Here is a 27,246-nt window from a genome sequence, read left to right on the forward strand (position 1 = left end):
GAGAGGTCAACCATCCACAAGCCGAAGAAAGGGGTCCCAATATTGCAGAAATATCTCTGTCCTGTCTCGTATGGTATAGATAATATGTTCATGCGCAGCAGTTTGGAACATTGTTGACAGCCATTCATCATGGGAGGGGGCGTTGCTGCTCGCCAGTGTCACAAAATACAAAGTTTAGCCGTGGCCAGCGCTGTATATAGGAGGGGGAGTTGCATGCAAGACATACCCATGGAGACGCCAGTATCATGCAGAAGGAGCAAGGATGCTGGAAGAGAAGGCAGCAATGGTAAGACCTCCCACAACGTGGCCCCAACTGACGCCCAGTACGGTTGTATGGTCAGAGTATCACATAGTATGTGGAGTAGGTCACAACGGGAGTGTGTACAGCGGCAGCATTGCGCGTGGGGTAACAGTCCTACTGATCCAGGTTTCTGGGGCGTCCAGTAACAGTCCTGCAAAGTTTTAAAAAGCATAAATTTAAGTTGTGCTTCTGGATACCTCGTTCCCGCTCCTCCAGTAGAGTAGTCCAGTCATCCATATCATATTCTACCCGCAAATAGGTTTGAGGGAAATTAGGAAGGAGAATAAGTGTTGGTTCAGTAGTTTGTACAGGCCCGGAGTTATTCTACGGGAGGAGCCCCAGGTACGTAAATATTCGAGCACTGGCAAGTGGTGCAGCATTCACGTGTATGGCCCCAAACGGTCACAAAGACAATGTGATAGTTGTTGGTGTTGCCAGCTATAGTGATTAGGGAGCCCATCTTCATTCTGCAGTTTCTGGAACGACTTCAGCGTCCCGTCAGCAGGCATTTGATCGAAAGTCAGAATACCCTTAGCCCTCCCAAGTAACCACCTCCCCCCATATCAATAAGCCGGTGTTGACCCATAATGACACATGAGTGTGGATCTGACGATCCACCCCTAGAACGTGGTGAACCCGGCGCCAGGAATGCAGCATGGCCTGTAACACTGGGTGCACAAATTGGGATGAAGATGTTCTAATGCCATAAAGCACATCCAGGCCCCTGGGCGCACACATGAATGTGCATTCTGACTGCATCCATGGGGTGGATCAGGCGCACCTGGGAGTAGGAAGGACAGCTGCGACAGGTGAAGTGCTAGCGCGGAGCGTTCTACAGAGGGCAATCCCAAGCCTCCGCATTCCCTCCTCGGTGTGAGCGTAGCTTTAGAAAGCCATAGTTGCATTGTACCCCACGCAAATGTAAGTACACAGGCATCCACTTTCCTGAGCATCAGCAAAGGTACTGGCAGTGGTAACATCCGGAGGACATACGTATACCGTGGTAAAGTAACAATACGGGTGGCCTGTACCCTCCCCCAAAGGGAGAGACCCAGTTGGGACCATTTGTCAATGTCTCTCTGCGTGCGAGCTAACACCGGTCCTAAATTATCCACCTCCATCTGGTCCAAGCCCCTGTTGATAAGAATTCCTAGGTATTTGAGTTGTGCTTGCTTCCATGGGATGGGGAAGTCCGTCATAGCTGCACTTGTAGTCATGGGAGAGAGAGGTAAGGCTTCACTCTTGTCCGTCTTGATTTTATAGTCTGAGAGCACCTCAATTGCTCGTAACGCTAGGAGGGAGTTGTCAAGATCTGTGAGCGTAAGTAAGACATCATCAGCATAAAGATAATCACGGAGTGGTGCCCCGGGATGGGAACGCTGGTTATGGACAGGGGTCTGCGTATGTGCGCTCCAATTGGTTCTACCGCTAAAAGGAAGAGCAGTGGTGACAGAGGGCAGCTCTGTCTCGTCCCTCAGTTAATGAGGAATGCATCAGAGAAAAATCCTCTGCAATTCACCTGTGCTGCGGGTGAGTCATACAGCCATCTGACTTTTTTAATAAAGCTATCCTACAGTCTGAAACGGTTTAAGGTTTCGAAGAGGTACCACCACTCTATCCTATCAAAGGCTTTCTAGGCGTCAAAGGAGAGAGCTACAGCCTCTTCCCTGGAGCCTCTAGTAGCCCGAAGCGTATGCGCTAAGGTACGGAGATGGTTTCTGGATGATGGCCCGGGTACAAATCTCACCTGTTTGTGATGGATAAGGGACAGAATGACCTTTTTGAGCCTGGTCGCCGAGACATTAGCTAGTATCTTGACATCCCCATTGAGGAGGGAAATAGGACGGTAGCTGCCACACAGTAAGTGATCCTTCCCTGGCATCAGTAGTACTACTATGGGAGCGATATTAGAAAGAGGATTTAAAGAGCCGGTCCTTTCAGCGCCCCGAAATGCTTCATATAGGGAGTCTACCGTTTAAGGTCCTGTCCATTTGTAAAATTCTGCTGGAAAACCATCCCCCCCTAGGGGCCTTATGGTAGGGTAGATTGGAGATGGCCTGCAGAATCTCTTCCTTTCTAATCTCCCCCTCTAGTAGGCCCCTGCCCTCTTCCATGAGACTGGGTATATGAGCCTCCACAAAGAACGTAGCTAGATGGACGTGATCCAACTCCATTTTGGGGCGACATAAGGGCCGATAGAAACGCCTAATTGCACCAGCTATGTCCTGTGGGTACGTGAGGAGCTCACCATTGGTATCACGTACAGCAGAGATGGGCAACGCAGCCTCGTGCTGGTGCAGTTGGGCAACTAGCAATCGACCTGCCTTTTCACCTTGCTCATAGTGTCTGCCCTTCAACCTTTGAAGTTCGTACTCTACCTGAGAGTTGTAGAGGGCGTTAAGCTCCATTTTCGCCTTTTCCAGGAGACAGCGTGCAGTTGCCCTGGGGAGGGGTTCTTGGTGTATTTGTGAGTGTTTGCTACTATTAGACCCTCCAGTTCCAGTCGATGAGAAGGTCTCTGGGCGTTAGCAAGAGCAGCATCTTTCATAAGTTGTCCTCTGATTGTTGCCTACTCTGCAGCCCACGAATCCCGAGGGGAGGAGACAGAACCTTTGTTGTCCTTTATATATGTAGAAACATGATCACAGAGTTGACTCTTGACCTGAGGTGTACGATATCGTGATACATTCAGACGCCATGGCTTATGGGCTGGACAGATAAGGCCCAATTCTAGTGCTAAAAGCACTGGGGCATGATAGGATAGTGTGGCTTCCAGAAACCGGGAGTCCCAGACCATGGGGATCAGCTTCTGAGAGATGAGGTAGTAGTCCAATCGGGACTGCGTCCCGTGGACCAGAGAGATGAAGGTGTACTATTGGTCTAGCGGGTGCAAGAGGCGCCAGTGGTCCACTAGCTCATGATCTTCCAACACATAACCCCACAGGGCTCTATCTGCATTGTTCCCGATATGCAACCGGATATGCAACCCGCCCATTAGATCCATAACCAAGTTCCAGTCACCTCCCGATAAGTAGTGAGAGGCTTCGATCTTTGTCAGGAGACGGTTAAAGTGTAGAAGGAATGAACGGTTAGAACCTGTGGGGGCGTAGACAGACCCTGTACAGAGTACATAGTACCCAAGTTTAAGTTTGGTGAGAATGTAGAGACCCTCAGGGTTGGTCCATGATCTGAGCACCTTGAATTGTAAAGAACGGCGAAGAAGAATCGCGACCCTGATGAAGACGGGGAACTGCCGCTATAAAGTACTCAGCCCACCCATTTCCGGTGCAGTTTTTTGGATTCTGAGGAGGACAGATGCGTTTCTTGCAATAGGGCAATATCCACATGCTTGGTTTGTAGGTAAGATAGGACTTTTTTACGTTTAATATAATGCGTGAGACCATGTACGTTCCATGATATTATCTTTCACAGGAGAGGTGTCCCCATCACCAAAGCTGACATGTGAGTCTGCGGGGATAATACTGGTGCTGCTGGATCTGTGAGGTGTGGCGTGGCTATGCACCCTGTCTATGTCGAGGTTGTGGGCAAATAGGGAGAACAGGAGGTGGGGGGCTGTCGCACCCAATAGCATGAAACCAAGCAAAGAAGAGGAGTGAGGGGAAGAAGAAAGTTAGGGGAGGTAGGAGGTGTAAAGCGAAAAGATAAGAGAAGGTGAGAAGAAGGAGAAGAAGGAGAGGAATGAGGCTCAGAGTGAGTAATTAGCAGATATGTTAGTATCGTGATAGGAATGAGAGGGGATCTTGTGTGAGCCTAACTCTGTATACTGTGGGTCGAAACCTGTGAAAACCGCAGCCGGGTGCACCCAAAGGGAGGGGGAAGCAGAGGGCCAGCAGGGAGGAAACTAGGACACAAGTTTCCCATGATAGAGGGGGGGGACGGAGAGGGTCCAGAGGTTTGCACAGACACGCCCTTAGGGCTGGAGGATAAGGACATAGGACACATCTGGGCTGGGCAAGGGCAAGGAAAGAGATAGGATGGGGGGGAGGAAAGAGCTCAGGGGGTCCATCAGCCAGGAAAGGCAACTAGAGGCATATCCCAACAGGGGCGGGCAATGCGGGGGGGGGTAGTATCCCTTTGTACTTTGGTCCATCCTGCTCTGCATTTGCGTTCATGACAGGGTATATTCCGGTTGTTGGTGTTTGGGTGTTGCTTTTTGACGTGGTTTTGTGGGAAGGCTTTGTCCCCTTTCCCCCGTCACTGAGTAGGTTAGGACCAAGAGCATACTAATGGTAGACTCGGACATGAGGGTATGGCAATGCTGCAATGATGAGAAGTGAGGATGAGCAAATGATATGGTGAGCCCGGGATGACCATGAGATGTCGGGTCCGGGAGTTGCAGAGATGGGGCCATGTGGGGGAGAGGAGACAACTGCATCCTAACATGTGACATGGTTAGAGCAACAATAACCACAGCAACAATGAGAACAAGAGCAGACATGGTACTGTGTACAGCAACAATAGCATAACAAATAACAAAACATGTGTGGTACTTAGTGCTCTAGCGATGACCAGACTAGTCACTCAGTAATGGTTAGTAGAAGTTCCCGCTGGTATTCCCATAAATTACTCCAGGCCATCGATCAGTCAGCAGGTGGGGTGGGTTTTAAAGGAGACCACGATTTGTCTCTGTCCCTGAGCGGCCCCTGGGTGATGTCCTCCACTGCTTGAAGAGCCACATCTCTTCCATCCTGGGTATCGGTGGGCAGTCAAGGAATCTGCCCCTTTTGTGTGTCGCAGGGTGGCTGCAGAAGGCTCTAGGGCCAGCCCCAGCTGCGGCTGACCGCAGAGATTTCCTGCAGAATGCGCTCCCATTGCTGCAAGTGGATGGGGAGTCCCTGGGGCGACTGCGGAGCTATGGTCGGCAGTGGAGGGGGACAAGGACATTGGTCGTGTTTGCGAAACAGCTTCCGAGAAGAGCAGTTGGCGCTTATGTTTGCCTGATAATTTGCTAGGTGGCTTGCCGGAAGACAGCGCCTCAGGAAGGGAGAAGTAAGAGCTCCACTAGGATCACCAGAATATAGTGCCAGCTGACCAGAGTCAAGTGTCACGGCCTCTATTACGGGCGATTCTAGGGCCTGAGGGTGCAACCCGGTTTTACCGCTGCTGTAGTGTCCTGTTGCTCCACTTTGTCACGCGTTCCTGACTCTAAATGGCTGGAGATGGTGTCCCATCAGAGTGGAGGCTCACGTATGCGGCAGGGAGATTGTCCATAACAGCCTCAGGACCAGGGTGAGGAGGCCATCATTCCTTAAGGCATAGGTATAGAGATAATCGCAGGACAAGGGCTAGTACCTTTGACTCTCTCAGGGACCTATATAGGTCAGCACTTTCTTCCGCGGTCACAGGGCAAGGATAAAGTTTAGGAATAACCCTCTCCAAGGATATCTCCTGAGATGGCAGAGCGGCCAACTAGGCCATTAAGACTGGCCGTGGGGTACCCTGTGGGCCCCTGGTTGGCCCAGAGCCCTTGCGAAGTAGGCCCCTGTGGTTGGTGCGATGATCCGTTATCCGCTGCGGTTCAAATTGAAAGGGGTGATAAGATGATGGGGGTGCACTGGAGTACCCCAAGTAACACTGCTTGCAGCAAGGTTTAGCAAAGTGCAAAAAGCCCTACCTGGTCCGTAGAGGCTGCATCACTCCCCAGGCACTGTGGACGCTGCCCTCGATGGTCAATCCGGTGGAGGCGAAGGAGAGGGGCCTGGCCTGCGGCCACACCTTATTAGAAAAGTCACAGTCTCTGCCAATGCCTCAGTGTCCTGTAAGTATCACAAGCACACTGGAGATCTCCTCACTGTGACTCCAATTGTGTGTACCCCCAGGGGTGCTTTAGGCATTTAGACTCAAGTTATCTGCAATTGGGGGCATAAGCAGGGCCCAATCTCACCACGGTGTGGAGGTAAGATAAGTCCACGACTATCTTCTGTGCCGCCAGCCGTGCTATCTCCCCCCGGCTTGGATGTCACAGCAGCTGCCAGCGGAGCCCCCACCAATGCGCCCCAGCTGTGAGCTGCCGAAGTGCTGTGGTCACTCTAAGTGAGCCCGCAGCTGATTCCAGTATTGTAGGCTGGGGACTCCACCTGTGCCCAGACTAGGCTAGTATGTGCACCCGGGGTTCCCTGCACCGGTCACCGCTGCATGCCCACAAGGTGCTGCTGGGTCCTTAATCACTCCTATGGCAGCTGCATCTCCACCGCTCCTAGTACTGTTGCCGCCCTGGTGAATTCAGCAGGTGTGCAGGACCCCTCCTCTGGGTCCGCGTTGCACACCGCCGAGGCACTGCTCTCCTTGTGCTATGTTCGGGTCCGCAGCCTCTGCCCTCTATGTGGACTGCAAACCCCTTTACCTTGAATAGTGCTGCGGTCGTGCTCGGTGCTCCCCTGTCGGGCCCCCACCACACTCCACCGAGGCCCCACCCACTTCCAAATCCAGTCCGTGGCTTCTTCTGGGAGCATGGGCCGCGGACGTGAAGGGAATATCACCGCCCTAACAGTGGGGCTCCCGGGCAGCCTTCCAGGCCCTCAGTGGTCAGGGGGTGTTGGGGTGTGGTACAAGGGTCCCCCGATGTCCCGCTGACTCCGCAGCCTCCCCCAATGTCGCGCCCGGCCGTGGAGCCCAGCACTGAGGCAGCCACCATCCTCATGACCAGATCACGCCCTGGAATTGTTATTGTTTCGCATTTTTAATTCATTAATGATTTTGGGTACTGCATAAGTATTTTACACATTACCCTGAGTTAGGCATGTCTGCTCTGTTTCATAGCTATTAGAAGGTTGTATTGAGGTTGATTTAATGACTTTGAGGGTTCACCCTGACAAGGGTTGTGATGATTCCTTGAAGTGGGAAGTTGCCCATCCCGAATACTAAGCTAGTTTCTAACTCTCTGCATCTGCTACTAAACCTCTGGTTTAAGACAGTCCAGAATCATTTCCTTTTTCACTTCAGTCTATCCAGTCAGGATTATTGTGACATAGAAATAACAAAAACAATGAAAGACATGGTGCACCAATATCACTAGTAGGGTATTATTAATGTTACAACTAGATGACAAACCTGATGACGGTGGGATAGAGTTCGCTGGTGTAAAGGAAGGCACAGCTGAAGGAACAGGCTAGGGATCCCTTCCCCAGTACCGCCAGCGATGTGCGCAGTGTCTGCATTTCTAAAAAAAGACGAGAGAGCTTTCATGAAGACAAGAGCAAGTACTGTATTATCTTTATAGGAGTCTGACTCAAGTCATTGACACCTGTATTTACATTCTTGTATAGTTCAGCATTACCGGAGTCTTCACACAAAGGGGGTTATTACAACTTTGGAGGAGGTGTTAATCCGTCCCAAAAGTGACGGTAAAGTGACGGATATACCACCAGCCGTATTACGTGTTCCATAGGATATAGTGGACTCGTAATATGGCTGGTGGTATATCCGTCACTTTACCGTCACTTTTGGGACGGATTAACATCACCTCCAAAGTTGTAATAACCCCCAAAGTGTTTTGAGTAGGATGAAAAATGTTGGGAGTCTTGATAAGGGGTGCTTCCAGAGGTCTGTAACTAAGAACCTTTTTCCAGTTGATGCTGAATGTGATTGACAGTGGTGCTGGAACATTTTTAAAGTAGTTTTTTTCACTAACATCACTTACCTGAAAGCTTAGGGGATATTTTTGCTTCTTATAACACACAATAAATACTTCCAGAATAAAAATCTTTGAAGTGCCCTTAGTTGTTCAATTTCAGTCTAAATTCCCAAGTTTTATGGGTTGCTGTGGCACCTACTGCACCCCTGGTTCAGGGGCCACTGGTGACTGATGCACTTTCTGGGTTTCTCTATGCATATTTCAACAAGTGCTTTGGCAATTACAGCCAATAAATGTCTCTATGTCACCTGTCACATTGTATCCCAGTGGTCGGTGTTCACAATATCACTTTCATAATGTGCAAAATGTTCAGACCCGCAGAGGGAAATAATGATTAATAAAACAAAAGTAAATTCTAGGAGGGCGTGGCCAGCCATCATGGTCGAGTTAATCCACCAGGGCTCCGCTGAATTCGATTTGGAAATCAAAGCAATGGGGCACTTGACCTCACAGTCTCTTTCCACTGGCCAGCCCACAGCCTAGAGAGGTTGAGAGCACTTACAAAAGAGGCATCGGACGGCCCCCCTTTGCAAGACAGTGCCGACTGGTTCCCAGAAAGCGGCATGGTATTGTGCCACAGTACTGAGGTACAGCAGCGCAAACACTGATGATATGCGTTTGGAATCTTCCAGAATTACATTCCCTTCAATGCAGCAGGCCCACGCCGGTCATTGTTGCCAGGAGAAATAAACTACATCACTGAATCAGGCCCTAACATGACGTCTGCACTCCAGGACTTTCTGCTGGTGAAGCAAGCCGCGTCCCTTTTGGGGCAAATTAAATCATCTGAGTTAAATGAGCGGACACTGGGACCCACCCGAGAACGGGAGACTCACCTCCCTCACAGTTGGCGACGCAGCAGCCTTATTTGGAGTGAGAGCGCTTATTGGTATATATAACACCAGTGCTAAATTTGTGCTTGTGCACAATTTGTGCTGAGCACCCGCACTTATTATTGAGGGCCGGCGCTTACTTTTCTGGCTCAAGCATTAATTGCGAGCAAAAGACATTTGAGACGGAGAAAGAGAAAAAAGAAAAAGCGTTACAAAGGGAAAGAGCAGAAAGCTGCTGGGGTGAGCGAAAGGGACTGGGAGTGGACATAAATGGAGTAAAGAGGCCCGAGATGGCTTCAGGATTACGCTGCCTCGGTATTCCGTGTTCGCACGTTTAATTGCAGCGGCCGCTTGTTATAAGTAGAGGGCTTTGAGCACCGGCACCTGGTTATTTACAAATTAAGTACTGTATAACACGCACTGGACTGTCATCTCTTGAGGGCCCCGAATGTGTGCTGAGAGTGACCGCAACGAACACTGGCAGCTCACCTAACGATCCCTACCACCTGGAACCCCGCTTTTGATGAGGGCATTCTGAGGCAGGTGCATGTGAGAAGCTTTTTCCGGGCACTAGGGTCCAACTTCTTCAAATCAGAGAGATTTACCAGGGGGAGTGATGCAGGGCGAGCCCCAGTAGCTCACACTGAGGAAAGTGGCTTGGGCCCCTGATTACCAGCAGCCTCTACAAGACACAACATATGTCGCAGTGCAGTCTATGGGGGTCATTCTGACCCTGGCGGACCGCGGGAGCACCGCCAACAGGCTGGCGGTGCTCCCATGGGCATTTTGACCGCGGCGGTACAGCCGCGGTCAGAAACGGAAAACCGGCGGTGTACCGCCGGTTTCCCGTTGCCCTGGGGAATACTCCAAGCTGCGCCGCCATGGGGATTCCGAGCCCCATACCGCCATCCTGTTCCTGGCGGTTTTGGCCGCCAGGAAGAGAATGGCGGTATGGGGTGTCGTGGGGCCCCTGGGGGCCCCTGCAGTGCCCATGCCAATGGCATGGGCACTGCATGGGCCCCCGTAACAGGGCCCCACAACGATTTTCAGTGTCTGCCATGCAGACACTGAAAATCGCGACGGGTGCAACTGCACCCGTCGCACCCCTTCCACTCCGCCGGCTCCATTCGGAGCCGGCATCCTCATGGAAGGGTGTTTCCCGCTGGGCTGGCGGGCGGCCTTCTGGCGGTCGCCCGCCAGCCCAGCGGGAAACCCAGAATACCCGCGGCGGTCTTTTGACCGCGCAGCTGTATTCTGGCGGGCCCCGCCAGGCCGGCGGCGGATCAGAATGAGGCCCTATGTGTACCCCCGCAATGGGACTGTTTGTGAGGAAACAAGGGAGGCCGAGACATGTTGCCTGACTCCAAGTGCCCTATCTGATGATGCTCTTGTGCGCTCTTCTGCTCATTCAATATATTAAGGCCCCTAGCTTCAGCCTACATTCCTTTGAAAACATACGCCATTGAGCTACTTCCTTTGGAGAGAGGCAAGAGATATGCATTCCTCCACTCCTAAAGAGGGTGAAATGGCATTTACAAAGGAAGATCTCCTTTCCTCTCTGCAAGATTTTAAAAAGGATTTGAAGAAGAGTTAAAAACAGACCTCTCTAGAGACATTCCGGTCGGATCTAAACTCCAGACTTGCCATCTTACAACAAGATGTAGTACCCTGGAGAGGGGAAATATACACAGATGTTTTGGTGAAACTACAGTCCATTAAGGTGAAAGAAGCAATCTGACATGCAAGATGGCAGGCAGAGTCAGTATCCTACCAAGGTGCATCATGCACTGTGTTTCAAGATATTACTCCAGTTAGATTGGCCTGTTGATTACTGTTCCGTCCTGTCACTGATAAACTACGCTGTGAATGCATCAAATAGACTTGGACTTACCCTTTTGGTCTTGCCTTTGAATACCAAAAAGAAGGCACCACTTTACTGTACAAGCAGAAACTTTGCTGTGGGTGTCAGTCTCGAAGAGTGAACGCTCCGAAGGGAGTTGGAGGTATCATCCATGAGCCCTACAACGAGTACAACCAAGGACAATGGCTATCCCAGCGACAATCGAGGCAACAGGCGAAACACTGGTCACTAGGCTGAGGCTTGGCACCAAGACATTGCAGCAGAGCAGTGCTTCAAAGCAACTATCTATAACTTGACTAGCTGGGTGAACTGGCTGTTACCCGATTTGCTCCTAAATGCTAGTCCCTCACCTGGGGATTCATCATCGGCCTGTATGTTAATACATATAGGGGGTTATTACAACTTTGGAGGAGGTGTTAATCCGTCCCAAAAGTGACGGTAAAGTGACGGATATACCACCAGCTGTATTACGAGTTCCATAGGATATAATGGACTCGTAATACGGCTGGTGGTATATCCGTCACTTTACCGTCACTTTAGGGACGGATTAACACCTCCTCCAAAGTTGTAATAACCCCCATAGTCTAAGGGAGAGCTCATAAGATGAACACCTAGATAAGAGAGTCTCTAGGAACCAGCTTAAATACCTTAAGCACATTACTTAGCCTTGATCTTAAAATTTCAGAGCATGAAGGCTTAAGTGGCTCATGACCTACTTGCCCGAGCTTATGCGATCCATACTTTTACTATTACTGTTACTGGTCCACGACACTTGGGGAAATAGTGCTAGGAGAGCAATGGGGGGACTTTGGAGGGACAGTCCCAGATTCAATTATTCTATGGGAGTAAGGCATTACATTATTCTATGGGAGTAAGCCATTACAAACTACTTTTGATTAGGATCTATATCCCACCAAACTAAAAATAAATGTATCCCAGCACTTCTGACCTTTGTTGGAGAGGGCTTGGATTGCTTCGGGATTTTCAACACTTATGGTGGGACTGTCTGGTTATTCGTCCTTTCTGGACTGAAACCTTAGCTCAGATTAAAACCATATTAGGTTATCCAATCCCATCCACACCAGGCTTTGCTCTTCTGGGTTTCAGGGACGAGTCTCTTAAATGTCAAATTTCTAGTGACCCTCTATTATATGGTTATGTCTAGGAGCAGCTAAGACAACCCTGGCCATTTCCTGGAAGAAAACCGTAGCACCCTTGATGTTACTATGGCATGCCAGGTTGTGGCAAGTCCTGACAATGAAGAGAATGGCTGATATTTTGCAGAGCATTTATAAAAACTTTGATTACAGTTGAGGTCCTCTGGTTGCCTTCCTTTCAGAGGGTCTCCCAGTCACCACCTGCCCCACCCCCACAACAGCGATTCACCTCTTTCAGATTTAGCTATCCCAAAGGGTTATTGATACTTGATATGCGCAGGGTCCCTGTTGGACAACTCCTCATAATTGGCCCACTTTCCCCCTATGCACACTGCTTTGTGCTTAAAGGCTTTACAACACTCACTCATGGTATTTCTTTGTTCAGGGGTATTTGAAGGGGAGGGTGAAATAACTTGGTGTGAGAACGTAGCCTTTTTCTAGCATGGTTACCCCCATTTATGGCCTGTTTGACAGTGTGTTTTTACTGTCTCACTGGGATCCTGCTAGCCAGGACCCCAGTGCTCATAGTTTGTGGCATATGTGTGTTGTCAGTATGCTTGACTGTTTCACTGGAGTTCTGCTAACCAGAACTCCAGTGCTTATGCTCTCTTTGTGTACCAAATTTGTCACTATAGTTTAGTGACTCCATATTCCAATTCTAATTGGCACCCTGGACCCCCCTTATAAGTCCCTAGTACATGGTACCTAGGTTCACATGGCATTGGGATTCCAGGAAATCCTTCTGGGCTGCAGCATTTCTTTTGCCACCCTTAAGGAGCTCATGCAAACACTTCTTCAGGACTGCCATTGCAGCCTGAGTGAAAAAGTGCTAACACTATTTCACAGCCATTTTCACTGCACCAGGTAACTTATAAGTCACCTATGTGTCTAACCGTCAGTTACTGAAGGCTAGGTGCAAAGTTACTGTGTGCAAGGGCACCCCTGCACTAGCAGAGGTGCCCCCACGTTGTCCAGGACCAATTTCCCAGACTTCGTGAGTGCGGGGACACCATTATAAGTGTGCACTACATATATGGCAATACATATATGTAGCTTCACAATGGTAACTCCGAATCTGGCCATGTGAGGTGTCTAAGATTGCATAATTGTACCCCCAATCTGATTCTGGTATTAGGGGGCAATTCCATGCATCCCAGGTGCTCCACCATGGACCCCCGTACTGCCAAACCAGCTCTCCGAGGTTTTCAATGCAGCCCCAGCTTCTGCCACAGCACAGACAGGATTCTGCCCTCCTGGGGATCAAGCAGCTCAATCCCAGGAAGGCAGAACAATGCATTTCCTTTAGGAGAGGGGTGCTACACCCTCTCCCAATGGAAATAGGTGTTACAAGATGTTACAAGCATGGGAGTGGTATTGTCCCAGAGCCTCTGGAAATGCTCTGAAGGGCACAAACAGTGCCCTCCTTGCATAATCCAGTCTACACCAGTTCAGGGACCCCAAGTTCCTGCTCTGGCGTGAAACTGGACAAAGGAAAGGGGAGTGACCACTCCCCTGTCCTTCACCACCCCAAGGGTGGTGCCCGGAGCTCCTCCAGAGTGTCCCTGGGTTCTGCCAACTTGTTTTCAGGACGGTCAGGGAACTCTAGGAGCATCTGAGTGGCCTGTGCCAGCAGGTGACATCAGAGATCCCTCTTGATAGGTGCTTACCTGGTTAGGTGACCAATCCCCCTCTCAGGGCTATTTAGGGTCTCTCCTCTGGGTGTTTCCTCAGATTCAGTTTTGCAAGATTCCAGCAGGACTCATCTGCAACCTCTGCTTCATCTTCTACCATCAGATCAACCACAGAACTGCACCAGGAACTCTTCCACTGCAACAAAGTATCCAAGAAAGCTACTGCAACTCTGTAACTCCAGTTCTTGCCAGCAACTGCAACAGTTTCCAGGTTGTGAATGCTCTGAGGACTGCCTGTCTTCATCCTGCACTAGAACGACCGAAGCAATCTCCCGAGGAGTGACGGAGTCACTTCCCTGCTTCAGCAAGAACCTCTCTGCATTGACAACCGGTGCTCTTGGACCCCTCTCCTGTTGAGGAGCGTGCACCCTGGAAAACAGGTGGTAGGCTGAAGTGATCCTGACTGTCCAAAGGTCCAGCTGTCCAAATTTGGTGGAGGTAAGGGCGTGCCTCCCCGAGCCAGACAGTAGCCCAGTGCACCATGTGTTTTGCAGCTCCTAGGGCTTCTGTGCGCTTCTTCCAGAAATCTTTCATGCACAGCGTAGCCCAGGTCCCCAGCACTCTATCCTGTGATGCTCAGCTTCCTGAGTTGTTCTCCGGCGGCGTGGGATCCCTTTGTGTAGTGCTGGGGTGACTGTGTTCTGCAACTCCTTTGTCCCTTTGTCCTGGAACTCCTGTGGGTGCTGCCTGGTCTTCTGAGGGCTCTCTAAAGAGCTAAGAGCCCCTCAGTCTGAGTTGAGATCCCCAGGACCCTACTGAGCCCATGTAGCACCTTTTCTCGCTAACCGCAATATTTGCGTGAGCCAAGGCTTGTTGGCGGAACCCAACAATGAAAACCAGCCTGCATCTAACGACTCGACATGGGACATCTTTTGCACCATCTCTTGCACCAACCAGGAACCCGCTGCTGTCTTCTTTGGTGCTTTTCTGACTTTTTCTTCCAACCAGAGAATTAGCAGGGGTTCCTGTTCTTCCTGGACTCTTCATCTGTTCTTGGAGTTGGTCTCCTCTCTCCTCAGCTCTTCAGGTCCAGGAATCCATTGTTGGTGTTTTGCAGCCTTGCTTGTTTTTTGCTATAATCCTTTATCAAGACTCCTATTGTGTTCTGTGGAAACTTGCTGTACTTTACTCCTGTTTTCCTGGGCTCTGGGGTGAGGTACTTTACTTACCTTTGGTGTTTTCTTACACTCCCAGCACCCCTCTACACACTACTCTTTCCTAGGTGGGGAACCGAATTTCACATTCCCCCATTTTAGTATATGGTTTGTGTCTCCCCTAGGCCAATTCTAGCCTATGGTGATTTTCACTATTGGCACTGTTTGTGACTGTGTACTTACCTGATTTTGGTTACTAATGTATATTTTATGTGTATGACTTACCTCCTAAGGGAGTATAGCCTCTAAGATATTTTTAGCCTTGTGTCAGTAAAATAAAGTACCTTTATTTTTGGTAACACTGAGTATTGTCTTTCTTGTGTATAAGTACTGTGTGACTACAGTGGTATTGCAAGAGTTTTGCATGTCTCCTACTTCATCTTTGGCTACTCTGCCTACAGCTAGCTCTAGACAGCCTGGCTTCTAGACAAAACTTGTAAAAGTTCTCAAACTTTTTAAAAGTTAGATAAAGTAGTTTTTTTTCTTCTCTTCTCCTCTAAAACTATACTCTAACTTTTTCTATCACTATTGGCCTCATTATGACATTGGCGGCAAATGCCGCCTACCGCCACGGCGACGGCCGCCAACATACCGTCGCCGTGGCTACCGACCGTCCATGGAATGATGACCGTAGCAGGAATTCCACCAGAAGGCTGGTGGAATTCCAGCAACGGTCATGGCGGCAGACGGCGGTAAGGTAGTGCTGCTGTCAGCAGCAGTGCCACTCCAACAAAATACCGCCTACCGTATCATGTTCCATGATACGGCCTGGCGGTGTTTTGCTGGCGGACGCTGCTGCTGGTAGCAGCGCCGCGTCCCGTCTCCTGCCGGAGGACCCCCTGCAAGCAGGTAAGTCGGGTTCTCTGATGGGAGAGGGGTGTGGGGGGTGTTTTGTGTGGGGGGTGTTGTGTGTATCTGTGTGTGAATGCATGCATGCGTGTGTAATGCGTGTGTGCATGTGTGGGTGTGTGTTTACGTGCATGTTTTGTCATGTGATTGGGTGTGTGCCTGGATGTATGTTCATGAGTGTTGCTGTGAGTGTATATGAATGTATGCATGCGTGGGTGAATGTGTGTACGCATGTGTGTATGGGTGTGTATGTATGTGCGTGTATGTGTGTATATGTGGAGGGGTTCAGGAGGGGGTGGATGGGTAGGACTATGGGTAGGGGGAATTCCCTGGCACTGATGGTGGCTACTGCCATGGTTTCTGTGGTGGTACAGAAACCACTGAAACCATGGCGGTGGATGGGGTCACAATGCCATGGGTGGCATAGTGACGGCCGCTGGGCTGGAGACTGAAATCTCTAGCCCGGCGGTCTTTACCGCCGTGGCGGTGGGTGTGTTAAGCCAAACCGCCAATGTCATATTAGTGGAGGTAGGTACCGCCAGCCTGTTGGCGGTAATATCTCCACTATTACATCGTCCGCCAGGGTCGTAATGAGGGCCTGTGTCTTCTATTGAGGCCACCCCTAGGGTTATCAAGACAACCTATGAGAACCTTAACTTTAAAAGTATAAGGGGGCTGTGCTTAGAAAGAAGCTTAGGGATTGGGAAGAACCCCAATAAGGATTTCCTCTTAAATCTCCTCTTGTAAGATGACCAAGAGCATTCTGATTGTCATGTAGAACTAGAGGCGGAGCTTGAGGGAGATTCTAACCAGGTAAATTCAGGAGAGGGTCCTGAGGATCCAGGGGAGGGTCCGTCCACAGATCTTTCCATTAATAAACCTCCTAGCGTAGCTGGTAGTGGGACGGGGCTACACACGGGTAGGGCACCCTTCACACCTAGAGGCCTGGTCACTAGGGTAACACAAGTTAAAGAAAGATCAGCCTCTGCTCATTCCCATGTCACTTATGTCTCAGGAGGTCCCACCCATCCAACCCTGAGGACAACACCCTAGATAGGGAACTCAGAAATTTGAGGTTGGAGGTGGCCAGACTGAGGCTGCAACAGCAAAGGTTTGCCTTAGATAGGGAATCCCTAGCTGTGGAAAGGGAAAGACAGGGGTTGGGCTTAGTTCCCTATGGTGGCAGCAATAGCAGTTTTAGAAGTTACAATGTCAGAGAAAACACATTTGACTCTAGAAACATGCAAAATATTGTTCCCCTTACAAGGAGGGTGATGACATCTACAAGTGGTTTGCTACACTTGAGAGGGCCCGTAAAGTTCAGAGGGTTCCTCAGGTACAGTGGGCTGCTATTCTGTGGTTGTCCTTCTCTGACAAGGGGAGAGATAGGCTCCTTACTGTCAGAGATGATTCAGATAATTATAATGTTCTGAAGACTGCACTCTTGGATGGATTTGTCTTAACCACTGAACAATATTGGATTAAGTTCAAAGAAACCAGAAAAGAATCTTGACAAGATTGGGTTGACTGTGTGGACTGTTCTGTCAAAGCTTTAGAAGGTTGGTTGCATGGCAGTAAAGTTTCTGATTACCAGGGTCTGTATAATCTGATTTTGAGAGAGCATATAGTGAATAGTAGTTGTGTGTCTGATTTGTTACACCAGTATCTTGTGCAGTCTGATCTGACCTCTCCCCAAGAATTGGGAAAGAAGGCAGACAAATGGGTCAGAACAAGGGTGAACAGAAAAGCTTTTACAGGGGGTGTTGGAGGCTGGCCTGGCTTATAGTGGGCACCTGATGGTACTTACACCTTATGGCAGGTCCAGTTATCCCTTATTAGTACATTAGTAGTGTTCTAGCACCTTAGCCTGAACTAGGGGTCATGCAAAGCTCCCTCTATACTACTTATATCATGTAGCACTATATCACAAGAATCACAATATTCAGTGTTACTAAAAATAAAGGTACTTTATTTTAGTGACAATTTGTCAAAAATATATCAGAGGATATACTCCCTTAGGAGGTAAGTACAATACACAAAATATACACACAAACCAAACTAAGGTAAGTAAGCAGTTAGAAAGGTAGTGCAAACACTGTAGAATACAATAGGATGCAATAGGCCTAGGGACAACACAAACTGCATGCTAAGAAAGTGGAATGCAAACCACTTAGGGACCCCTGGCCTAGTATAGTGTATAGAGAGTTGCTGGGAGTGTATGAAAACACTAAGGGTGTCCAAGATACCCCACCCCAAGACCCTGAAAAGTAGGACTAAAGTTACCCTATTTCCCCAGAAACACTATAAAGTCGTGATTGGAGATTATGCAAAGAGCATAACTGACTGCAAAGAACTGAAGACAGATTCCTGGACCTGAGGACCTGCAAAGGAAGGGGACCAACTCCAAGAGTCACAAAAGTGTCCAGGGGGGGGCAGGAGCCCACTAAACCCCGGCTGAAGGTGCTAAATGGCTGCCTCCGGGTGGAAGAAGCTGAAGATTCTTCAAAAACTGAAGATGCCAGGAACTTCTCCTTTGCAAAGAAGATTTCCCACGGTGTGCTGGAGGATGCAGAGTTCTTTCCACCCAAAATGATCACAAACAAGCCTTGCTAGCTGCAAAGGTGGCGGTTGAAGAAAATGGGTGCTGCCCGGACCCAGGAAGGACCAGGTGGTCCCCCCTTGGAGGAGGAGACAGAGGGGGCACTCAGCAATACAGAGAGCCCACGCAGAAGCAGGCAGCACCCGCAGAAGTACTTGAACACAGGTTCAAGAAAACTGAGCACAGCAGTCATCTCTACACTACAAAGGAGGGTCCCACAAAGCCGGTGGACAACTCAGCGAGTTGAGCAATGCAGGACAGAGTGCTGGGGACCTGGACTGTGCTAAGCACAAAGGATTCCTTGCAAAAGTGCACAGAATCCCTAGCAGCTGCAGTTCATGCAGTACACAGGATTACTGTCTGGCGTGGAGAGGCAAGGACTTACCTCCACCAAATTTGCTAGCCAGGACTCCAGTGCTCAAATGCTTGTGGCCTACATGTCACTATGTGTTACTGTTTTGTCAGTATGCTTGACTGTGTCACTGGATTCTTGCTAACCAGAACTCCAGTGCTTATGCTCTATCTGGTTCCAAATTTGTACTTACTTACATACTGGTAACCCAGAATTCCACTCCAAATTGGCATACTGGACCCCCCTTATAAGTCCCTAGTATATGGTACCCAGGGTATTGGGGCTCCAGGAGATCCTTATGGGCTGCAGCATTCCTTTTGCCACCCATAAGGAGCTCATACAAACACTTCTTCAGGACTGCCATTGCAGCCTGAGTGAAATAGTGCAAACACTATTTCACAGCCATTTTCACTGCACCAGGTAACTTATAAGTCACCTATATGTCTAACCTTCAGTTACAGAAGGCTAGGTGCAAAGTTACTGTGTATCAGGGCACCCCTGCGTTGTCCAGGACCGATTTCCCAGACCTCGTGAGTGGGGGGACACCATTATAAGCATGAACTACATATATCTCAAAATATAAATGTAGCTTCACAATCGTAACTCCGAATATGGCTATGTGAGGTGTCTAAGATTAAGAAATTGTACCCCCAATCCGATTCTGGTATGGGGGGGCAATTCTATCTACCCTGGGGGCTCCACCATGGACCCCCAGTACTGCCAAACCAGCTTTCTGAGGTTTCCATTGCAGCCCCAGCTCCTGCCAACTCACAGACAGGTTTTTGCCCTCCTAGGGGTCGAGCAGCTCAATCCCAGGAAGGCAGAACAATGCATTTCCTTTAGGAGAGGGGTGCTACACCCTCTCCCATTGTAAATAGGTGTTATATGCATGGGAGAGGTATCCTCCCACAGCCTCTAGAAATGCTTTAAAGGGCACAAACGGTGCCCTCCCTGCATAATCCAGTCCACACCGGTTCAGGGACCTCCAGTCCCTGCTCTGGCACGAAACTGGGCAAAGGAAAGGGGAGTGACCACTCACCTGTCCATCAACCACCCCCCCATCCCCCCCCCCAGGAGTGGTGCCCAGAGCTCCTCCAGAGTGTCCCTGGGTCCGGCCATTTTGTTTTCAGGATGGTCAGGGAACTCGGGAGCATCTGAGTGACCAGTGCCAACAGTTGACATCAGAGACCCCTCCTGAAAGGTGCTTACCTGATTAGGTGACCAATCCCCCTCTCAGGGCTATTTAGGGTCTCTCCTCTGGGGGTTTCCTCAGATTCGGTTTTGCAAGATTCCAGCAGGACTCCTCTGCAACCTCTGCTTCACCTTCTACCATCAGATCAACCGCAGAACTGCTCCAGGAACTCTACAATTGCAACAAAGTATCCAAAAAGACTACTGCAGCACTGTAACTCCAGCTCATGCCAGCAACTGCAACAGTTTCCAGGTTGTGCACACTCTGAGGACTGCCTGTCTTCACCCTGCACTAAAAGGACTGAAGGAATCTCCCATGGAGTGACGGAGTCACTTCCCTGCTTCAGAAGGTACCTCTCTGCAGTGACAACCGGTACTCTGGGACTCCTCTCACAAGAGGGGGTTCTAGTAGAAGTTTCCAGTGTATCTGATGCTGTGGATTGGAGAGCTCAGCGAAAGGAGTTCCTTCTTCATGTAATGGTTCGACTATCTATATATATTTTTCAACCATGGGATTCAAGGCAAAGTGGAATAATTAAGGTGCCCGGTGGATATCCACGCCACTCAGGGGCTGCATCTGTCAGGGTGCAGCACGGTGACTCCCTCAACAGTATTTCTTTGTGAGTCGGCAGAGGAGACATTTCTCTTCTAATCTCTGTTGTTAATGATTTACAGAGTGAGGGGAGTCTTGTTACCTTATTTTATACAATGCTGCTGAATAGGAAAACGCTTGTTTCCCTCGTCTGTTCAAGATGCTTGGGAAGGACATCAGAAAAATATTTTTCTGTGTGGAGAAACGTCTTCAGTGAGGCCCTGTCAATTTTATGGGCGTTCTTTTCCAGTTCCCATTCTAAATGCAAATTCACTCCTGTCATTGACAGGAGGACATATTCAGCTGTAAACTGGTGTGACGCGATAGAGACTTCCAGGTGGGACTACATATCCCAGACTGCTTTGTGGCCCCAGGACGTGGGCATTTTCCTCTGCACCTCCACCCACTTGACCAGACCAACGAGTGCTATATAGGGCATTGGGGCACACCGCAGTGTGGGACGTGCTACAGACTTCCATGTGGGACTACATATCCCAGACTGCTTTGTGGCCCCAGGAGGCGGCCATTTTCCTCTGCACCTGCACCCACTTGACCAGACCAACGAGCCCTATATAGGGCATGGGGCAGACCGCAGTGTGGGACGCGCTACAGACTTCCAGGTGGGACTACATATCCCAGACTGCTTTAAGGCCCCAGGAGGCGGCCATTTTCCTCTGCACCTCCTCCCACTTGACCAGACCAACGAGTGCAATATAGCGCGTGGGGGCACACCGCAGCGCGGGATGCGCAGGCGAAGCTGGGGCCAAGAGCAGGCCTGTCAACGCCTGTCAGAGCCCTAAGGAGGCCGGGCTGGTCCACCCCCCTGACATTTACTTTTCAAGCAGACTTTGTAAGTGCTTTACATTTTTATAAACTCTGGGTACAGCCATTTTGTCCTATCCTATCGTAAGGGATCATACTCTGGTGTAAGTACTGCGATGGGCAACAGGAAAGCGAACGAGGGCAGGCTTGGGGTGGCACATAGTAAAAACATAAATGGCAGAAGCATGCAGCAAGTAACTGTGTAATGGATAGGATAGACGACCTCCTAGTTGACCATGATGATATTTTGACCTCCTCTCAGGACAGAGTCCCTAAATGTATTCAGATTGAAGGATCCCCAGTAAGACCAAGGGAGAGCCGCAGAAAAATCTCAGAGATGTTAAAAAAAAGTGGGGCCTCAGTTTTAACTCATACGGGGCAGGGCAATGCGAGTAAGGCTAATACTCACTCACCTTTGTCACCAGCGAGTGCGCCTACACCTTCCGGAAGTGAGTTCCTTCATTGCACCAACCGCTTCAGTCCCTTAATTGATATATCGCATGAAGAACCTGACCTAAGAGTTTTAATGGGTGGGACAGTAGACACAGGAGCAACAGACACAAGCCCAGACCTGCCTAATGCTCATTACATATCATGTATAAAAGACCTACAAGCTGAGGTATCTGAGCTCAAACCCATGGTTAAATCCCTAATTATAATGGTCAAACAGCTAAATCCCGTAGACGTGACACCCAGTAGGAATCACAACGGTAGCACCATGCTGAATCCCCCAGGGTCCTTAACATTTTCGACCAAATTGCCCTCGAACACCGGTAACAAGACTTGCAATTGTGCTCCTCCCCCTGGTTGCAGTAAACCTGCTGCCCGGCACTGGTCACCCTACATCGACCAGTGGGATTATGAATTCTAGTCAGGCCACGATGTACAAATACCTAAACAGGGGTGACAAAACAAGTCTTCATCACCAATTACCTAGATTAATGAAAGATAAAGATCCACATTACTTTGGACAGCCTGCTCCCAAATGGGCTAATTCTAACAACACTGTCCTAATGGTTAATGTCCCTAAACTACGCCTACCAGCGCAGAGGGAAATGAGTGATTTTGTGAGAAACAAGGCGATCCACTGGAATCGTCATGTGAGGGGCTGTTACTCCATAATACATGAGGACATAATTGATGCTGTTAGAAGGCCAGATCTGGTTACCTTTCTTGACACTATTGAGCTCACACTTAAGGATAGGAGCTTGGTTGATAATTTGGTGGCCTTAGATGCAAGGACAAGCACCCCAAGGTACTCACAAATTCAGTTTAAGTATCCCAGCCCCCTCCCCAGCATGACAGGTCCGGGATCACCAACCTCTTAGCAGGCACTTCTTCTAATTTAGATAAGAATGATTGACTCAATGCACCACCCGACATCCCTGCCGACCTACTACCCCTTCCATGCAACATAACTTCTCCTGGTTCGACTGCTTGTTCTACAGCAGACTGTAATAACACCCTCCTCCTTGTTGTGGACATACCTAATCCACCAATTCAGGACCACGTGGTTAATTCTGAACGTAGCGCTCCTGGGGGTATACAAGGATAGCATTCTGGAACGTGGCAGGTCTATTATTTAAGGTTGTTATAGCAGACTGGTGTGATTTTGTTAATAGCTTCACCGTAGTCTGTGTACAAGAAATATGGGCAGTAAACCCAATCCACCTAAATGGTTTCAGAACCTATCATACCCCGGCGGAACCATCCAACTCTGGGAGAGGAAAGGGGGGGGGTCCCGTGTCAAACACCCTGAGAGCAGCTAGCATAACTATTTTGACTCCGCAGCCCTACCATCACATTGTTGTTGTTGAAACATCAGTACAATGGGCGCTGGCCTTAATTAACTTCTATAACAGCATCCGGAAAGCTGTGTTAAAAAATGTCTCGACTCTACTAAAAAGGGATATTGAAGCTCTCAGGAATAAAACATTCCTGGATTTGGTATTTCTATGGGGGTGAGATTTCAATACAGAAGTTTGCACTAGGACTTCAGAAAAGGCCTACGGTTTAAGCAAAGGGCACTCACACTTTACACACTCTACCTGTGGGGAACAACTGAATAATCTTCTATTTAATATTGTCCTTGCATTCTGTAACGAGATTTGCTGCCCGCCATTCCAATTCACACACATACGTTCAATGGGCATGGGAAAAATTCAGTGATAGATTACATACTGCTCACAAACAGACATGCCGCAAGAGTTGGAAATGCAGTGACCATTTCCCCCTGAGCATAGACCTGGATATGGCATCAAGAGATTTTTTATCACAAGCGCCACTTCCTAACTATTGTACGGTGGGAGCTATGGACATTAATAGGCTCAACAGGTACACCTTGATCTGGTCAAAGATTGATCCCCAAGAGTTGCTAAAAAAGTTTATCTGTGGTTGCACGCAGGCTTTTGAAAGCTTTCTAGACCTGGGATCTGACCCCGAGGATATCATTGAGAGTTTCCAAAGATTGCTGGGTACGTTAAGGAGGGACTAGTAATTACAGGTAGGGACGGCAGCAACAACAGGACGTGGGGGTGGTTTGATGAACATTGTACCAAGGCCCATAGAAAGCTGAAACTAGCACTGCAAAAATGACCACGCTGTGCAAATAAAGTCAGGGTGACTAGCAAACACTGCAGTCTTGTTTTAACACAGAGGAGAACAGCTTTAAAAGAAGATCTATGGGAGAAACTGCATGTTGCAAGTACGAGTGAGGACCCGGCAGCTTTTGGTGGGCAATTCATTCACCCTACCTCCAGTCTGATACCAGTCCATGCCTTGAAATAGCCATTAGTGAGGGAGACTGGATTAGTCACTTTTCTAATATTTATTCCAATCCTACTAACAGGATAGGGCTGACAGTACATGCTGTGTGCGATAGTGATCTTCCCCCCCGTTACCTTCCCTATCAAGCTGGCATTCAACTTGGATGAGATCATGGCTGCCTTGAATGCTAGAAAAGCCGGCAAGGCACCAGGCCCGAACTTCATCCCTGTAAATCTGTTTAAAGCCAACAAGAACCTATGGGGGCCTTTGCTTACTCAAGTCCTGAATGCATGTTGTGAAGTTGGCCTATTGAAATCCTTTAGGGAATCAATCATAGTCCCAATCTTTAAAAAGGGAGATAGACATAGTCCAACTTGTTACCGTCCTATCTCGCTTCTGCTCGATGCTAAAAGAAGCAGGCCGCCTTATCTTGAACAGACTACAGGAATGGGCCCAGGACAAGAATGTTTTATCGGACTTACAGTATGGGTTCTGAGAGGGAGTAATTATTGTGTGGAACAGAGTCTAAACCTAAGCATGCTTATCGAGAAATACACCACTATCTATCAAGGGAGATTGTACCTAGTTTTTGTTGATTTAACTGCTGCCTTTGACTGCATAATTCATAGCAAATTGTGGGCTATCATGGGGAACATGGGTGTGGACCTACAGATCATACAATTTCTACGGGGAACATATCATGGATGCAGCGCCAGAGTGCAATACAGATACAAGGGCGAATGTACCCAGCCATTTGGAATAGAGAGGGGTGTAAGGCAGGGTTGTGTTCTGGCACCCTTTCTCTTCTCCCTATACATTAATAGTCTGGGTAACGTATTATCTGCCAAATGTAACAACCTGCCCCTAATAGGTTCCCTGCCCGTCCCTGCCCTTTTATATGCTGATGATTCGGTCCTTATAGCCTGAACCCCCCTTGCACTGCAACAGTTACTAACATTTTTTGTGTCCTATATGGAGGAACTGGGGCTACTAGTTAACTATAGGGTGCGGGAAAGTGTTACCGGAAACTCCCAGTCTCATGATAAAAGACACCAGAATAGATTATATTACGTCTTTTTCCTACCTGGGGATCATGTTTGAAGTGAAAGGGACGTGGCAAGTGGCAATTAGAACCAGAGGGCTACACCTCCAGAAAACTATTGCAGCCTTGCGCAATTTTGTTTGCAAGGTTGTTAAGAAACCCCCAAGGCAGATACTAACAGTGTAAGGCCAAATGTATGTCAACAGCCATGTTTCGGGGCAAGCCTTTGGGGGCATGTAAACAATGTCTCCCTACAGTTGATAGAGAACGCCTTCCTAAAGTATCTTCTCTCTCTCCCACAGAGTAGTCCATCACACGTATGCCACTTGGAATTACGGGTCCCGCTAATTTTAAACCTAGTCAAAACCCAACCAATTTTGCTACGGCACAAGATATGGACTTCTGAGTACACAAAGCTGAACCAAGAGATTATCCAGGATTGCCTTAGGTCCTCTTATGTAGGAAAAGTAAAATGGCTGGCCTATGTAAAAAAAATTATGAGTGATCTAGGACACCCAGACTACTACTATAATCCAGAAACACTACTAGCTGTCACTAGGAAAAAAACTAAAGAAAGACAGTTTATCACTTCAGGAGGAACTAATTCTAACCTCTGAACTGCTCAAGCCAAGTGTTCTTAAAAACCAGATGATCTTAACCTTACCTGGGATGCAACTATATCGAAAGGAGGTGAGCAACGAACAGCACAGATTAGTTTTGACCAGGTTTAGGCTAGATCTTTTCTACCACTTGATGAGTTTTCCAGCCATAAATGACTTGTCGAGGCCTATGGCTAAATGCCCGTGCGACATGGCCACTGAGCAAAGTTCTTTCCATACGATTCTATTCTGTTCATTGTATAACTCGCCAAGAAAGATATTATTGCTGCCATTACAGAGATCCTTGAACTTTAGACATTGTCGACCTGCTTATGTGTTACTACAGTCTTTACCATCCATATACATCTGTTACATCATGTCTAAATTCCTATGGGCTATCCTTAGACACAGAAAAATAATACATTCTGCTAGCGACTGAGAAGTAAATTCCATAACTATTGCAATACGCAACCTGCTGGGTGATTCTTAATCTTTTTTACTGTTTTATTTGTTGCTTTTTTAATGATATTATTCTCAAAAGTTAATGTATGTGTGTGTATATATATATATATATATATATATATATATATATATATATATATATATATATATATGTATGTATATATATATATATATATATATATATATATATATATATATATTATTTTCTTTTTAATATTTTTTCACACAGTTTTTAATTGCAAAACCCCGTATTTAAAAGTTTTATTTTGTCCCAACACCATCCATTCTACCTGAGTCTTAATGTTTTACTTATATGTTTGGTTTGCGGTTAATGTATTGACTTCGTTTTCAGTATGTATGCTTTTATGGCAAACCTCTGTCGAATAAAGCTTATTTGATTTGATTTGACTCCTCTCCTGTTGACGAGTGTGATCCCTGGAGCACAGGTGGTGGACCGAAGTGATCCTGACTGTCCAAAGGTCCAGCTGTCCAAATTTGGTGGAGGTAAGGGCTTGCCTCCCCGAGCCAGAAAGTACCCCTGTACACTGCATTTTTTGCAGCTCCTAGGGTTTCTCTGCGCTTCTTCCAGAAATCCTTTGTACACAGCATAGCCCAGGCCCTCAGCACTCTAGCCTGTGACGCTCAGCTCCCTGAGTTGTTCTCCGGCGGCGTGGGATCCTTTTGTGTAGTGCTGTGATGACCGCGTTCTGCAACTCCTTTCTCCCCATGTCCTGGGAATCCTGTGGGTGCTGCCTGGTCTTCTGAGGGCTCTCTAAAGTGCTGAGAGCCCCCTCTGTCTCCTCAGTCCGAGTTGAGACCCCCAAGGTCCATCCTGGGCCAAGGTAGCGCCTTTTCCTGTCAACCAGGATATTTGCGTGAGCCAAGGCTTGTTGGCGGAAACCAATGACAAAAACCAACCTGCATCCAACGACTCGCCGTGGGACATCTCTTGCACCAAAAGTAACCCACAGCTGACTTCTTTGGTGCATTTCTAACTTTTCCTTCCAACCAGAGAATCCACTTATGCATCTTCATCTGAGTTAGCAGGGGCTCCTGGGCTCTGGGATGGGGTACTTTACTTACCTTGGGTGTTTTCTTACACTCCCAGCGACCCTCTACACACTACTCTTGCCTAGGTGGGGAACCATCTTTTGCATTCTACTATTTTAGTATATGCTTTGTGTTGCCCCTAGGCCCATTATAGCCTATGGTGTTGTTCACTATTTGCACTATTTTGTGACTGTGTACTTACCTTATTTTGGTTACTAGTGTATATATTGTGTATTACTTACCTCCTAAGGGATTATAGCCTCTAAGATAT

General features: G+C 48.4%; 1 protein-coding gene across 1 annotated transcript in view; it reads right to left on the reverse strand.

Annotated features, from left to right (window-relative positions):
- LOC138260003 (solute carrier family 22 member 6-A-like) overlaps window positions 1-27,246 on the reverse strand; it is a 692,998-nt gene that overhangs the window by 72,818 nt on the left and 592,934 nt on the right. The window contains exon 8 of the mRNA XM_069208050.1: window positions 7,373-7,481. Coding sequence (XP_069064151.1) covers window positions 7,373-7,481 — 109 coding nt within the window. The remainder of the gene's footprint in view (window positions 1-7,372; window positions 7,482-27,246) is intronic.

The sequence above is a fragment of the Pleurodeles waltl genome, chromosome 9 (assembly GCF_031143425.1).
Source record: "Pleurodeles waltl isolate 20211129_DDA chromosome 9, aPleWal1.hap1.20221129, whole genome shotgun sequence".
Classification (NCBI taxonomy): domain Eukaryota; kingdom Metazoa; phylum Chordata; class Amphibia; order Caudata; family Salamandridae; genus Pleurodeles; species Pleurodeles waltl.